General features: G+C 46.9%; 1 protein-coding gene across 1 annotated transcript; it reads right to left on the bottom strand.

Annotated features, from left to right (window-relative positions):
- Positions 1 to 6,039: 6,039 nt before the first annotated feature.
- Positions 6,040 to 7,607, bottom strand: MSC (musculin). The gene is made up of 2 exons (XM_056113249.1): positions 7,101 to 7,607; positions 6,040 to 6,182 (listed from the first exon to the last, which is right to left on the bottom strand). Exons 1-2 carry the CDS (start codon positions 7,605 to 7,607, stop codon positions 6,093 to 6,095), a joined length of 597 nt encoding a protein of 198 aa, XP_055969224.1. The 3' UTR covers positions 6,040 to 6,092.
- Positions 7,608 to 15,015: the final 7,408 nt, after the last annotated feature.

The following is a 15,015-nucleotide window of genomic DNA, read 5'->3' as shown; positions in this document are numbered from 1 at the left end:
TATAAAGACACAATAAAGGAAAAACAAATGGTAGAAGACAACAAACCTTGAGAACTGGACTATCGAACTGAGCTTAACAATGCTGGAGAGACAGCAGAGAGTGAATGGGAAAAGACTTTGAGATGATGAAAATGGTGATGGTGTTAGAACAGGATATGTACAAAACTCTATAATTAACGGTATTGCAAGCAAAGTGCTTAAATAAATGTTTTAAAAGCCAGGTCCAGTCCTTAGGCCATACATGTTCATAACCTAGAGGCCTATAGAAGTCAGGAGAAATGTGAAGCAGGAGGAATGTGAGGTAGTCCAGAAATACTGTTGAGAGTAGTGGGTGCAAACTGAGCTCTGATACTAGTCCTGCTGATTTTTCTGTCAGGACTATAGTTGTGTTGCATGAAGAAAACCTGCCCCACCAATTATCCTAACCTTCCTATCCACTTAAGCAATCCTTTAAATTTTTGTGTCTGGGGTGAGAGTTTGGGCCATACCAAGTGGTCCTTTGGTGTACCTGCCTCTCTGTGCATGCAGTACCTTGTGATGCTAGTGGCTGAATCCAGACCTCCTCTATGCAGTGTGTGTCCTTAGCCTGATGAGCTATCTGTCTGTGCCCCAATCAATCTTCCCGGTCAAGTGGTTGTACCTATATCCAAAATAGGCATGATTGACAGGCTTTTGCTTACTAAAATTGCCATTAAATCAAGAAAACATGAAGTCTTATCAAATAAAATGGCTTTATGATCTAGACTGGATTTCAAGCTTCTTCATTCTGAGTCATCTCACACTTTTAAAAATTAGTAAGACAGATCATGCAAAGGTTTGCGTATGTGCCTGTTTCCTCTTAATTATAAATAAAAAAACAAGAGCTGAGCTTTGTTTGTCCATTTAAAAATAATAAATGACAGGTAAATATGCTAGAAGTTATTGTTTATGTGATACCAGGGATTGAACCAAGGCTTCACACATGGAGGCCACATCCCTAGACCTAATGAAGAATACTTATTTCCCAAAACACTTTATTGGGAATCATGGCATAGGTTTATATGTATGCAACTCTCCTTAATATCTGGTTTCACTTAAGACAAATGGAGTCCTTTTGGTAAAGAGGGGGAAGCACACCTGACAATGCTCAGGGCTTACTCCTGACTCTATACTGAGAAACCACTTCTGGTAATGGGGGACCATATAGGATAACAAGGATCAAACCGGGGTCAGCTGCATGTAAAACAGCATCCTACCTGGATTTACACTCTGGTCCTAACAAATGGAACCTTATACCTGCTTTCTGTTTGTGTGTGTGTGTGTGTGTGTGTGTGTGTGTGTGTGTGTGTATGTATGTGTGTGTGATGTCTTTCGATTAATGTAAATTAATATAATCACCCTTACATCCATGCATGCAGAGGCCCTTTTTTATCCCAGCAGTGTATGACTTGCCCACCCTCCACTGGGATGTTTACTTCTGAGCCTAGGGCCAGGAGTAACCCCTTGGATGTGCCAGGTATACCTCTCTTCCCCAATAATAAAGTAAAACAAGATGTTTGATTAGTTTGTTGTGCTTTTTATGAAGAGGAAATGTATATTTACTATTTTTGAAAAAAAATTATGAAGCATTTATCAGTTGGAAAGGAAACGGTGCATGAGCTTGCTAAAATCCTCTACTGTAAACTTTCATGGTCAGAGTTTACTGCTGCTGAAGGAGCCCTCAGACTAAAGTGACGTTGGGACAAGAGGCATTATGAAAAGATGATGCAAAAAATCAACTCAGTATCACAACCAAGAGTAAGGCCTAGATGTTTCAGAATTACAGGGGCCAAAGCAATTCTTTCAAAATAATTCATCTTGGAACTCAGTGAAAGGGGATTTTTTGTTCTTGTATATTGAGTCAGTAACAGTAATAATAATGCCTTAGTACCTCAGAAAGCCCCCTGAAAGTTTTTCAAGCTACTCATTTTAAGTGTTATTTGCTACTTTACACCCTATTTCTTAGGTTCTCCCTCCCCCTGCCTCCTACATATCTGTCACAGCATATAATCAAATTTGAAATGACTAACCCTACAGACTTATTTCTCTTTATCTCTTTTTCCAACCTCCTCCATTCTCCACGCTTCTATTTTTCCAACCAAAATACCTAAATAAAAATGAAGGGGAGGGGGGGAAATAAAATAAGAATTTGGTCTAGGGAATGGGGGTGGGAGGGATACTGGGATCCGTGGTGGTGGGATATGGGCACTGGTGGAGGGATGGGCATTTGATCATTGTATAATTGAAACCCAAGCACAAAAAAATTGTAAGTCTACAATTACACGTCATGGTGTCTCACTAATAAAAATAATTAATTAATCTGGAGTGGCCTCCCATCACTTGGAGCATGTGTGAGGGCACTGGTAACACTGTCCTCCAGTTGTTCATCGATTTGCTCGAGCGGCACCAGTAACGTCTCCATTTTGAGACTTGTTAGTACTGTTTTTGGCATATTAAGTATGCCACGGGCATATTCTTAGTTTACCAGGTTCTCTGAAAGGGAAGAAGGAATCGAACCCGGGTCGGCAGCGTGCAAGGCAAACGCCCTACCCGCTGTGCTATGGCTCCAGCCCATGTGTGAGGGCAGAGGAAGAAAAAACTGGCTTCCTGTCTCTGAGACTGTCTCCCAACAGTAAACCCTTGCCCTGAAGCTTGAACCATTCATACATTTTCACATAAACACACCAGAAATGGGCATCTTTCTCCTACTTAAAAAAAAAGGCAAGAAAACAGAAAAACATGATTGTTGGGATTAGACGTTTTAAAGAGAAATGACAGAGTCAAGTCTTGGGACTGATTCCTTCTCTATAATTTTAGGACTCCACTCCACAGTGATGTTTAAAAACTGAGCCCCCATACTCAGGACTCTGCCCAAGAGTCAGTAACTGCATCCCTCAAAGCAGTGGGGTGAGGCAGAGCAGGGGTTTACCTTGACAGGACCCTAACTGCGTTAGTTGTTTTTTTTTTTTAAAAAATGCATTTCTCTTTTATTCACAAAAACGTTGTTCGTATTTCCTTGTTTGTTCAAATGCTTGTTCTTTATTTTCCTCTTACTACATTAGGAGGTCATTTCCATTGTACAGTTCTAATACAGGTATCTTAAAATCAGGCCTAATCTTAAGACTGGATTCCCTGTTCAAAGTGTTCCCTTTGCTAAAGAATGCCTCCTCCCACTTCCTTAATTTGACAGTATTTAGGGAATGGGTCACTGTCCATTAGAAGTGAAGCTTCAAGATGTTTATCACCATCCTGTCAGAGGGTAGACTTCCCAGCAAGGCACCATGAACCCCTTTTGTAGACCAGGAAACTGAGGCTTAGGTATCCAGGCCCAGTCTATGGGCTTAAAGATGGAACGCAAGACCAACTGCAGTTTGCTATCTTCTTAGTTTGAAGAGAAACTCATTAGCTGGAAACTTTGGGAATGTCTTTGACAAGAGCTGGCCCCTAGGGATCCACTGTGCCCCAAAAAGCCATCAGCCCAGAGCTGAAGGCCTGGTAAGTGGAACCACAAGAGTTCCAGTACTTGCCACCCCAATATTTCCTTTACCAGAAAGTCCCAATTTCTGCAGAAACCAGCTAATAGAAAGCTGGCGAGTGGGCAGGCTGTCCTGCAGACTCATCTGAAAGACCAGTTCTCTGGAAACTTACAAACCAACCCAAGAAAAGGATCTCAGCAGTCTGTATTCCAGAGCTGGGCTGAGTCTCCTGGGAAGGAGAAATTCTGTTGTAGCTCTCCTCCCTCCCCCCAACTCAATTTTCTCTGACCAAGGAAAGGAACTGCCTTTCAAGTTCCTAAATATAATGAGCACACGTCAAATGGGGCAGCTGTTTGGGTCTTTTCTCCTACAGACTTCTCTAAATTTTCTACTAAAAGGATGTATTTTTTTTTTTTTTTTTTTTTTGCTTTTTGGGTCACACCCAGCGATGCACAGGGGTTACTCCTGGCTCTGCACTCAGGAGTTACTCCTGACGGTGCGTGCTCAGGGGACCATATGAAATGCTGGTAATCGAACCCGGGTTGGCTGTGTGCAAGGCAAACGCCCTACCCACTGTGCTCTCTCTCCAGCCCAAAGGATGTATTATTACTTTTAAAAAATTTTTAAATAAACGAAACCAGCATTTCAGAAATCCTATGATCAGCTTCCCAAGTTACAATGTCTTTGCAAACAGTGCAATGAGTGTAGAAAACACTCACACAAACACAAAATAAAAACAAGGACTATCTGAAAACTTGGCATTAATATGATTCGAATAAAATGAAGTTCCCACTGAAATAGGGTGAGCTGTGGTATTATACTTTTATTTGGTCACACTTGACACTTGTGGGAAAACTGTGAGCTGTATATTCTCAAACTACATACAAGTACTCAAGTGTGTGCGTGCGTGTGTGTGAGAGAGCATGAGTAAACATACTGTATTATCACTTTGCAGTGTAAAATAGGGTCTCTCAATGTGGCCCTAGCCTGTGAGGATTTCTTTTTGAGTCACACCAGCAATGCACAGGGGTTCCTCCTGGCTCTGCCCAGAATCAAACCCAGGTCAGCATCATGCAAGGCAAAAGCCCTACCCGCTGTGCTATCACTCCAGCTCCTTGCGAAGACTCTTAAGGGTCCAATCTCATAATTCTTGCTATTCAGTACTAGAATCCTGGATGTAGAGAATCAAAGTCACATTTGGCCAGGGTTCCACAGGAGTCTTTCTTCAGGGAAGGGCATCTTTAAGTGCCCCCTCCAGACCCACCTCAATCCAGGCAACAAAGACCACATTCTGACCCGACAGGGGGCGTCTGATTTCCAAACTGTATTTTATTGTCCATAAAAAAATAAACTTATTTACATTTGCTAATTACTGCCTGCTGTAGGGCAGCCACTCATTCTCTCAACTTGACCGCTAGAAATCTACAGCCTAAGGGGTCCCGTGCGATTTAGTGGCTGGGGTGGGCTGGGGTGGTGGTAGTGGTAGGGGAGGCTGTATCCAGAAGAGGGACTTTGTAGAGAGTGTAGGGGCAAACTGGATGGGGAGAGGTGGGAATGGCTGGTGTCAGCAAGGAGAGGAGTGGCACACTCCATTAGTGGCCTGGGGCGCTGTCCTTGCACATAGCCCCTGGGTTAGATCCCAGCATCTTTGCAGTCCCCCAAGCACGGCCAGGGGCAATTCCTGAGTGCAGAGCCAGGGGTAACCCTGAGCATCGCTGGGTGTAGCCTACTCATCCAGCCCCCCAAAAAATAGTAGGAGAAGAGAAAGTAGGGAAAGAGGTGAGCACATGAAAACACCCAGCTTTAGAGGGAGCCCTAGCAATGTGGGGTGAGACTCAATGCCTTAAAAAGGGTGAGAAGAAACATCAATAGGATCTGGGCCCCAGCCAGAGGCGTGTGTGTAAGCAGCTGGAGGGCAGCAGGAAGGGGAACCACCCAGAACCAGAATGCAAACCCAGTCTGGGGCTTGGAGGGAAAGGGGGGGCTTGAAAGCGTGCTTTCTCCGCCTTGCTCCGCTCAGAGCCGGCATCATCTCGCGTGCTGGGCAAAGTCAGGTCTCAAAGCTGCCCCACACAAGTCACCGCTCCTTGAGGACTTAAAAAACGCACCCTCCGTGCAGCCTTCCACGATTGAAGCCTTGCCCGAAAGGGGAGGGGTGTGTGAGAACCCCGCCGAAGCGCACAGATTCCTGCTTCCCGCTTGCATCTTGGCGCGCGCCTGCGGGGTTCCCACAGTAGCACGTGTGCGGGGCGGGGAGTCTGCCCCGGTCAAGTCCCTGGTGTCGTCTGGGTTCGAGCTGTGGAGAAGAAAGGGGGGCTCCCTGCCGAGCGATCAAGTGGGAAGTGGTCGCGAATCGCTGCAGCCTTCGGGGTGGGCGCCGAGAGAGCGACTGTGCCCGGGCTCTGCTATCCCCCCCATCTATCACCTGCTGAGTCCACAGTTTCAGAGTGGGCAGGAGGATCTAGACGAATCCACGGAGAAGCGCCTTTCATTCTGGGGTTCTCGTCCTCTCCCCCTTCACTCCACGGTCCCCAAGTACACGTCCGGCCCAAACACACCTTTTAACCAATAATCCCATCAAGCGCCGGGGAGTTCGAGCTATGCCGTGGTCCCACAAAGTCTATTGGCTGCCGCCGAAACATCTTTGCTGTCGGAGTCGGGTCTCCCGGAGACCACGAAGGGCCAAGTCTGTAAGGGAAGAAAGTCCGATCAGGAAGGAGACACAGACCACCGGCTCAAACCAAAACCGCTCTCCTCCGGGGAACAAAAATGAGTTGCGGTCGCTCAGATTTTAGGACAGTGTCCTGGGAATTTGCGTGGCTTCTCTCGAAAACTAGGACTTAAATGTTACTGCTCGCCGATCACCTGGTAAGTGAGGTGTTCCTCAATACCTTCTTCTGGAGTGTGACCTCACCCCCCAATTGGGTGCACTCTGCATCAGTTAGGGGTTTGTCTCATTTAATTCCCACTTCCCAGCACGTGCAGGCACGCGCGCCAGCGGGCGTACAGAGACACAACAAACACCCAGACCTCTGATACAAGTAAAACCTAAAGGCCTCTAAGCATTTTGGATAGGATTTTTCCCAATTAGGCAGAGTTGGCAGATTGGAGAGGGGCTTTCCAGACAAGCTCCATTCAGAGACACCTCCGACAATCCCCAAGTTTCCTCCTCCCTCCCCCTCCACCCCCACCCCAGCCCAAAGCAGAGCCCGGCCTTGCCGCCGCCTCTGCACCCAGCTGAACTTGCCTAAATCAAACCTGTTGGGAGTCCTAACTGGGAAAAGAGTTGGGACTCCTAAGTAGGGCGAGATTTTTTTTAATTCAATTTGCAACCGGGTGGCGGCTCTGCTGGAAACCCGACTCACCCCGGAAGTAGGACACCGGCCAGCAGCTATCACTGGGCTCAGCAGTCAGCAGGATGAGGCAAACGCCCAAGGGGGGACAGTTCCCCGGCAAAACGGCTGGCCCGTCCGGTTAACGGGGGCCAAGGAGAAGGAGTTACCAGGATCCGCACCTCTCCCACTCGGTACCAGAAACCCACAGCCTCCGGGAGGGGGGACCGCCCGTCCTCCATCCCCCCGGCCCAGCCCCCGCGCTCGCCCCTACCAGGTTCACCGGGTGCACGTAGCCGTTCTCGTAGCGATCCTCCTGCAGCAGCTGGCGCAGGTGCGCGATGTAGCTGGACGCCAGGCGCAGCGTGTCCAGCTTGGAGAGCTTGGTGTCCGGGGGCACCCAGGGCAGGCTGGTCTTGAGGCGGGAGAAGGCTTTGCTGAGCACCCGCATGCGGGCGCGCTCGCGGGCGTTGGCTGCGTTGCGCTGCGACTGCCTGCCCTCGGCGGGGGCGCCCCGGACCGGGAGGGGTTTCTTGCCGCCGCCGCCGCCCCCCGCCGCGCGCGCCCGTTTCCTCCCGCCGCGGCCCGGGCCGCCGCCGGCCGCGCCCAGCGCGCCCCGCCGCTCGTCCTCGCCGTCGGGGTCCTCCTCCTCCGCCGACGAGTTGTCGCTGGGCGATGCGTAGCCGCGCGGGGGCGGCCGCTGGGAGGCGGGGGGCGGGTAGCCTCGCGGCAGCCCCCGCGGCTCCATCTCGTCGGGGTCGCTCACCGAGCCCGTGGACATCGTGCCTCCCCTTCCCGCCTCCGCCTTTCCGCGCCCCGCGCCGAGGCCGGGGGCCACGCGGAGTCCCCCCCACCCCCGGGGGACACGGGCCACCTGGGTGTCGGGGCTCGGAGAAGGAGGCGCGCGGCGAGCGAGCCCCCAGCCCGGCCTCAGCACGAGCCCCCGCGAGCTGCGTGCGCCTTTGGACAGCGACTATTTATCTGTCCTCCTCGGAGCAAGCCACCCGGGGCAAAGACTAAGGGGGCTGAAAGGGGGGGCAAGAGGTGGGGCGGGGGCGTGGAAGGGGTGGGGACCGCTGATAGGGGAGGGCGAAGGGAAGTTTCTGCCCGCTAGCCGAACTTTGGACCCCGTCGACCCACGCACCTAACTTTTTTTTTCTTTCCTTTTCTCGCTAAGCCGTCGGAGGACGGGTGGTGGTGTCCCCACTCACCTCCCGCTAATCTTAGCCTTGGCCAAGGCGCCAGACACTTAGAAGCCCCGAGATGACGGGCTTGGTTTCTGTCCCAGTCATTTAGGCAGAATCTTCCGCCCACCCGCAACCCTGTCATTCATCAAGTATGAATGTCTAAGCGAGGACTGCGGACTGCTGAGAACTAGCAAAGCACAGAACCCCCCCCCCCCCATTAAAAAACAAAACAAAACTCTTTCGTCCTCCTCCTCACCCTTACTCATTGGCTTATGATGAAAAACCCACCTTTATCTGCATCAGCTTGATTCACCCTTCCACAACATGTAATGACTTTTTGAGCCTCCAATTTGCAGAATTGGAAGCCGCAAGAGAGAGATACTAAAAGGGCGCAGGGTCGCTAGACTGGTATGTAGGATAAAGACTCAAATCTGTGCTGAGAATCTTACTCTGGCTACACGCCTCTGGACCACACACCACAGGATGTTGAATCTGGTACTTTCCACAGACTTGAGGATTCCGTGCCTGATTTTTTTTTTTTCATTTCACAATGCACGAGATAGAGAAAATAAGGACCCAATACTCTTGAGTTACAGGAACGATTTTTAATGTTGGCATTGCATGTTGGAAAATGCACTCCGGGATGCAGAAGACTAAATCAGAAAATGATGCAATGTGAGGAAGAAAAACAACAACAACAAAACTTGATTAAAAGAAAAATCTCCCAGAATCTTAGTGGGATTGATTCCCAGGCCAAAGGAAAACAAAACACCCTGCCTCTTCCTACAAAAAGCAACAAAACTGTAATCTTCTTTCCTAACTTTGCAACACTCGCTCCTGGGAGAGTCCTTGTTTCTGAGTCCTTAATGCCCCACAGTTCCTCATCTGCAGCATCCCTAGTCCGCCAAGAAATTGAAAACAACAAAATAACCCACCGCTGTCTCCGAGGTGGGTCTCTGGTTACTCTGCTCCAAACAAGGAAACTGAGTGTTGCCTTTCGTGTTAGGTGTTTACTTCTTCTCCCCCTAAAAGCGCAGGAGCTCCCTAGCTGACTGAGCAAAGTGCAAAGCGCAGATGTGCAGTGAGCCTCCGGGCCAGCCATGGCTCCTGCTGCTGCGCGCCTGAAGTGCTACAACAGGTGGCTGGTTCCCGTGACTTCATCACTTAGGCACGGGTCCACCTTCATCCCTCCAGAACATGCCTTCCTCTGGTGGGGCATGATTCCCAAACCTCTCCTGCTTGCCCCCATGTGCAGGGATTGTCTGTCTGCGGTTTTCATCATTTTGCTAGGGGGTGCGGTGCTCTCATGGGCTCCTTCAGAGATCAGTTGAGCTCAGAGATTGTTCACTCTCAGTTCTCTCTGGGTTTGGAAGACACCAGAGAAAGGTAGATTTCTGAAGGGGTGGAACTTGAACTTGACTCTTGCCCGCCAGGTGAAGGAGGGAAGCAAAATGAGCGGGGTGAGGGAGAAACTGTAAAGGGAGATCTAAGGTTAGCTTTGAACATCGCCGATTGATTACTTGAAGCTATCAGTATAAATACGTGGTCTCACACTGTAGGGCAGGCATATAGGTTTTAAAAATCTGAGTTGTTTATACAGGTGCAGAACAAAGTATTTCTTTAGAAAAGATTAATGGAGGGGAGCATGCTAGTTTTTCTCTAAACAGTTGTGTCCAGCCTCAAACTGGAGAAGCTGATCATGGCTAGCTTTTTCTTGAAAGAACTGCCGGCCCCCCAATGATTCATTATGTTTTTGCATAGCTCTTTGTCTTTTTCCTTTTTCTTTCTTTCTTCCTTTCTCCGCTCTTCTCTCTGCTTCCTTCTCTCCTTGTTCTAGGTAGAAAATAAGCTATTTCCTTTCATCTTCCGTTTTCTTTCCCCTTTGTTTCATTTCTTTCTAAGGGTCATCCTTTTGCTGCTTTCTTCAGTTGTAGATTCCTAATGAATAGTAGGAAATGGGTCTCTAAGTGCACTTTTTATTAGTATATAATGCAGTTTGCTTTAATATTGTAATATCTGACACCTGACCTCTACACTCACTTTTCTGAATAGTTATAGCTGTCCCATGAACTGAACAGTGCAAGTATAATGATCTCATTTGAAAATCTGGTTGTTGTAAATGTTTGGCATATAAAATGTTATCACATATAACAAATGGATAATAAATACTTTGGTTTTTAATGTAAAGGAAGCACATTGGGAGAGTATAGTGTTGGATAAATATTAGAGATTGATAGTGAGAGGTTTGTAATATATACAAATGCCGAGGTACTATGTTATTAGCCTGGAAGCTATATAATGTACTTAGCTAAATGTTAGTTCAATTAAAAAAAAAAAAAAGAAAGCCATTAAAAGAAGCAGTAGCCAGAGAGAGTACCGGGATTAAGGTACTTGCCTTGCATGTGGCCAGCCCCAGTTGGATTCCTGGCATTGCATATTGTTCCCTGAGAACTGTACGGAAAGAATCCCTGAGCACTGGTCAGTGTGGGTGTAACCAACCCCTCAACCCAGAGAAAACTTTATTTTTTAATTTAAAGAAAAAAAATGAAGTCCCTTGAAAGAAAGTTCCTATTTGCCCATGTTTGGGAATCTTTTAAGTTTGTAAGATGTCTACTACTGTAATTTATCGTATACAATGATGATCTGAAAACTCTTTAATATATTCTTTTTAAGTATGTCATGGAGGTAGGGCTGAAGTTACAAGGCATTCAATTAAATAAGAAATAAACTAATTATTAACTTTACAGAACAAATAATACAGTTCAAGAATTTTCCAATCCTGATTTCCTTCACAGGCTATATGGCCTTTGGAAATTTACTTTCTCTGAGGCCTAGACACCTAACATAAAAAACAAGCTCCTTGAAGAGAGAAATTGTATGAACCTAAACCACAACCTGGTACATGAGAGAAGATAAAGAGATGTGGGTTATTTCTACACTGTAAATCAACTTGCCCAGGGCCTGGAGTTGACTCAGGCTTTGTACTCTAGGGATGGGTCTGGGTTTTGAATGGCACTAGGTGTTTACTTCACCATCCCTGCAGGTTTCTTGGATCTGACATGCAGTGTCCATTGCTCAGCTTTTTTCACAGGTCTCAGTGAAAAACTGATGAGGGAAAGTCGGTGAGCTGACCTTAGGAACTTTCTCTCTATACATTCACTTTCCATGAATATAATATCTTTCCAAGTCTTACTTTCAATGTAGAAAAATCCCGTGTAAGTTATTGATACATCTTCAATGAGATAGTGATGTGACACGTTCTGTTTTGAAATATTTTAATACGTAAAATTCATTTTAATATGAAAATTTTATATTTTATTTTTGTAGGGGTTTTGCTATTTTGGGACCACACCCTGCAGTGCTTAGGGCTTACCCCTGGCTCTGTGATCAAGGATCACTCCTGGTGACTCAGAGAACCATCTGTAGTGCCGGGGATTGAACCCATATAGGTCGTGTGCAAGGCAAATGCCCTGCTCTACCCTCTATCCTATTTCTCCTGGCCTATTTCTCTGCCCCTTTCAATTAACTTATTTATTTATTTATTAAAAATTTTTGTTAGTGAAACACCATGAGGTACAGTTGTAGACTTACAAATTTTTGTGGCTTGGGTTTCAATTATACAATTATCGAATACTCATCCCTCCACCAGATCCCATTTTCCACCACCATGGGTCCCAGTATCCCTCCCACCCCCCATTCCCCCCATCCCACCACCCTGCCTCTGTGGCAGGGCATTCCCTTTTGTTCTCTCTCTCTCTCTCCTTTTGGGTGTTGTGGTTTGCAAAAGAGGCATTGAGTGGCAATCATGTTTGGTCTACAGTCTACTTTGAGCATGCTTCTTCCATCCTGGGAGGATCCTCCCAACACCCTTTATTTGGTGCTCTAACTGAGCTCCCTTTTCCCCTAGCATGTGTGGCTGGCCTCCAAGCCATGGAGCAAACCTCCTGGTACTAATCTCGGCCACTCTTGGGCGTTAGTCTCCTATTTTGTTCTTTACGTTCCCCAGATGAATGCAATCTTTCTATGTCTGTCCCTCTCTTTCTGACTCATTTTGTTTAACATGATACTTCCCATGTAGTACCACTTGTATGTAAATTTCATGACTTCATCTTTTCTAACAGCTACATAGTTCTCCATTGTGTAAATGTACCAAAGTTTCTTTAACCAGTCATCTGTTCTCGGGCTCTCAGGTTTTTTTCCAGGTTCTGGTTATTGTAAAGAGTGTTGCAATGAACAAACAAGCACTCTCTGCCCCCTTTTAAAATATTTTCAAATGAAGACTCTTTTAATTTTATTTTTATTTTTTAATTTTTTTTTGGTGTAGGGGCCATGCCCAGCAGTGCTCGAGACTTATTCTAGGCTCAATGGTCAGTGATCACTGCAGGCAGGGCTCAGGGGATCATATGTGGTCCTGGAGATGAAATCCAGATAATGCAAGGCAAGTACTCTATCTGCTGTACTCTATCTGCTCGGCCCCTAAGATGCAAGAGGAGAATGCAGTAGAAGCACAATCACTGATCAAGGAGAAATAACAAACAAGCATTGCCACTCCGCATTTCATCTCTATTCTTTGGGAAGGTGTTTGGAGCCAGCTAGGTCAGTTGGGTTTAGGGGTTAGGAAAAACTCAGACTGTCTGCTTCTATCTTTGAACAATAAGTTACAATGTGTAGTAAATAAATACTATTGGAGAGAAGAGCTCAATGGCTCGTGTAAATGCTTGGAAAGTCCAGGATAGACCCTCAGCATTGCATAGTCCCCCTGGCACCCCTGGAGTTCAGAGCTGAGAATAGTTCCTGAGCACCACCAGGTGTGGTCTAGAAACAAATATAAAAAACAAATATAAAAAACAAAACAGAAAGGGTTAAGCACACGCTTTGCACACAGAAGTTCAGGTTTAGTTCTTGGCTCTGCAAGATCACCTGAGCATGGTGACGGAACAAGCCCTCACACCTTCCACTGCCCCCTAAACATGATGGTTGTGAGAGCATATTTGCATGGATCGGGCCCTATCCACAGGATTTTTCTGGTTTTTTTCCTTACCTGCTAATATCCGTCGCTGATATGATGCTGATGGAAGGAATTACCCATACTCTGGAGCAGCTTCATCCCTTTATCTGTGAAGACAGATTAGGACTGGAAAATAGGAAGCCACAAACCACAGGAGGCTACTGAGCACTTGAAATGCAGCTAGTCAGATGCAATAGTGTAAAATACACAATCAAGGCATGTGAATAAAAATGGGAAATGGGGGCTGGACCAATAGCTCAGTGGGTAGGGCATTTGCCTTGGGGGCTGGACCGATAGCGCAGTGGGTAGGGCATTTGCCTTGTATGCAGCTGACCTGAGTTCAATCCCTGGTTCGATCCCCAGCATCCCTATGGTGCCCTGAGCACCTCCAGGAGTAATTCCTGAGTGCATGAGCCAGGAGTAATCCCTGTGCATTGCCAGGTATGACCCAAAAAGCAAATAAATAAATAAATAAAAATGAAAAATGGAAAATGCTTGGTATTTTAAAATATTGATATTGCAGCAAAAAATGATAATTTTTTAAATTATACTGGGTTATAGAAAATGCAATATTAAAATTACCTATGGGACTGTGAGATAGAACGGCGGGGGAGGCATCTGCGTTGCATGCAGCTGACCTGAGTTCAATCCCTGATACCCTATAGGATTTCCTGAGCACAGCCAGGAAGGAGTGATCCCTGATGGCAGAGCCAGAAGTTCTGATTTGAGATGTGATTAAAGCACGTGCACCCACACCCACACCCACCCACACCCACCTACACAAACTGAACACCACACATACACAAACACACACACACGCACAAAACAAACCAAAACCAAAAAAAAGAAAAGATAAAACCCTTGAAATTGTGACTGAGAGCATTTAAAATTATCAACATGGTTCACATTCTATTGGACAATTTGAGAATTTAGTTCATGGACTGACTATGCAACTGTGATCAGCTACTAATTTGCATTGGGCTGTGGTCCAGAAAGATTCCAAACTACTGAGATGAAACATTTTCCCAGAAAAAGTAAAAATAACCTTTTGGGGGTAGGGAACACACTTCACAACAGGTCTCCTCTCACTACCCCCAGCCGCACTCTACAATTGTCTCACCATATGGGGTTGTACAGCTTTTGGAAGGGAAACATTCCTCAAGAGGCACTGATTCCCCTCCCCTGGGGATGTAACCAGTGCTCCTTGGCCGGATCATGGGCCTTTGCAAAATAACTCTGGGTCCAGAGCACCACACCCAGTCCTGGGAGAGCTCTGTCTGGGTTATGTGGTGCAGAGGTTACTTAATGTGCAGGTCACGTGGTGCGTCCATGACTCACATAGGTCCTGTGGGCCAGGGAGCCCAACTGGGTCAGTGTCTTCGTAAGACTGAGCTCTGGGGTCCCATCTCCATGGAGCTCGCCCTCTGTTCAGGGTATCCCTGTGTCTAGAGATCACCGGTCACCACACTTCTCATTGAGGAAAGGAAAGTAATCCCTGGCACCCAGCCAGGTTGTTGGGAGCTGCTGTGGGAACTGCTAGAATTGACCCAACCGAATCCTCAGCTGCTGGCTTATCAAAAATTTGGAGAAAGAGTTTTGCTTCCTCTGAGCTCAGTTTCATTTTAGAAGTTTGAACACATCAGCTTGGTAGGTGCTGAAGATAGGAAAGTCGTTTAAGAATGAGAGGATAGAGGGAGGGCAGAAACTCAGAGACTTGGGTGTCTTTGCTGTTCAGGACAGAAGACAAAAAAACTTCCTTGTCCTGAGAGCTAGAAATGCAGACAACTTTGGGAGAAAGTTTTCTTTCTTTCTCCAAAGTGCTGTTCTTGACTAGCCAGGCTGGGACTTTAGTGCTTAGAGAGGAGAAGGCAGCCTTGTGCTGCTCAGCCACGAGGTGCCTGGGACCACGGGGACCACTTAAATACTGCTCAGAGGCTGCCAAAGCCATATTTAACAATATTGGGGGTCTTTCAAGGCTTCTCTCTGTGGTGCTC

Source organism: Sorex fumeus, unplaced genomic scaffold (assembly GCF_029834395.1).
Source record: "Sorex fumeus unplaced genomic scaffold, SorFum_2.1 ptg000002l, whole genome shotgun sequence".
Classification (NCBI taxonomy): Eukaryota; Metazoa; Chordata; class Mammalia; order Eulipotyphla; family Soricidae; genus Sorex; species Sorex fumeus.
Note: the sequence above shows the minus strand (reverse complement) of the source record. Positions and strands in the feature narration are given on the sequence as shown.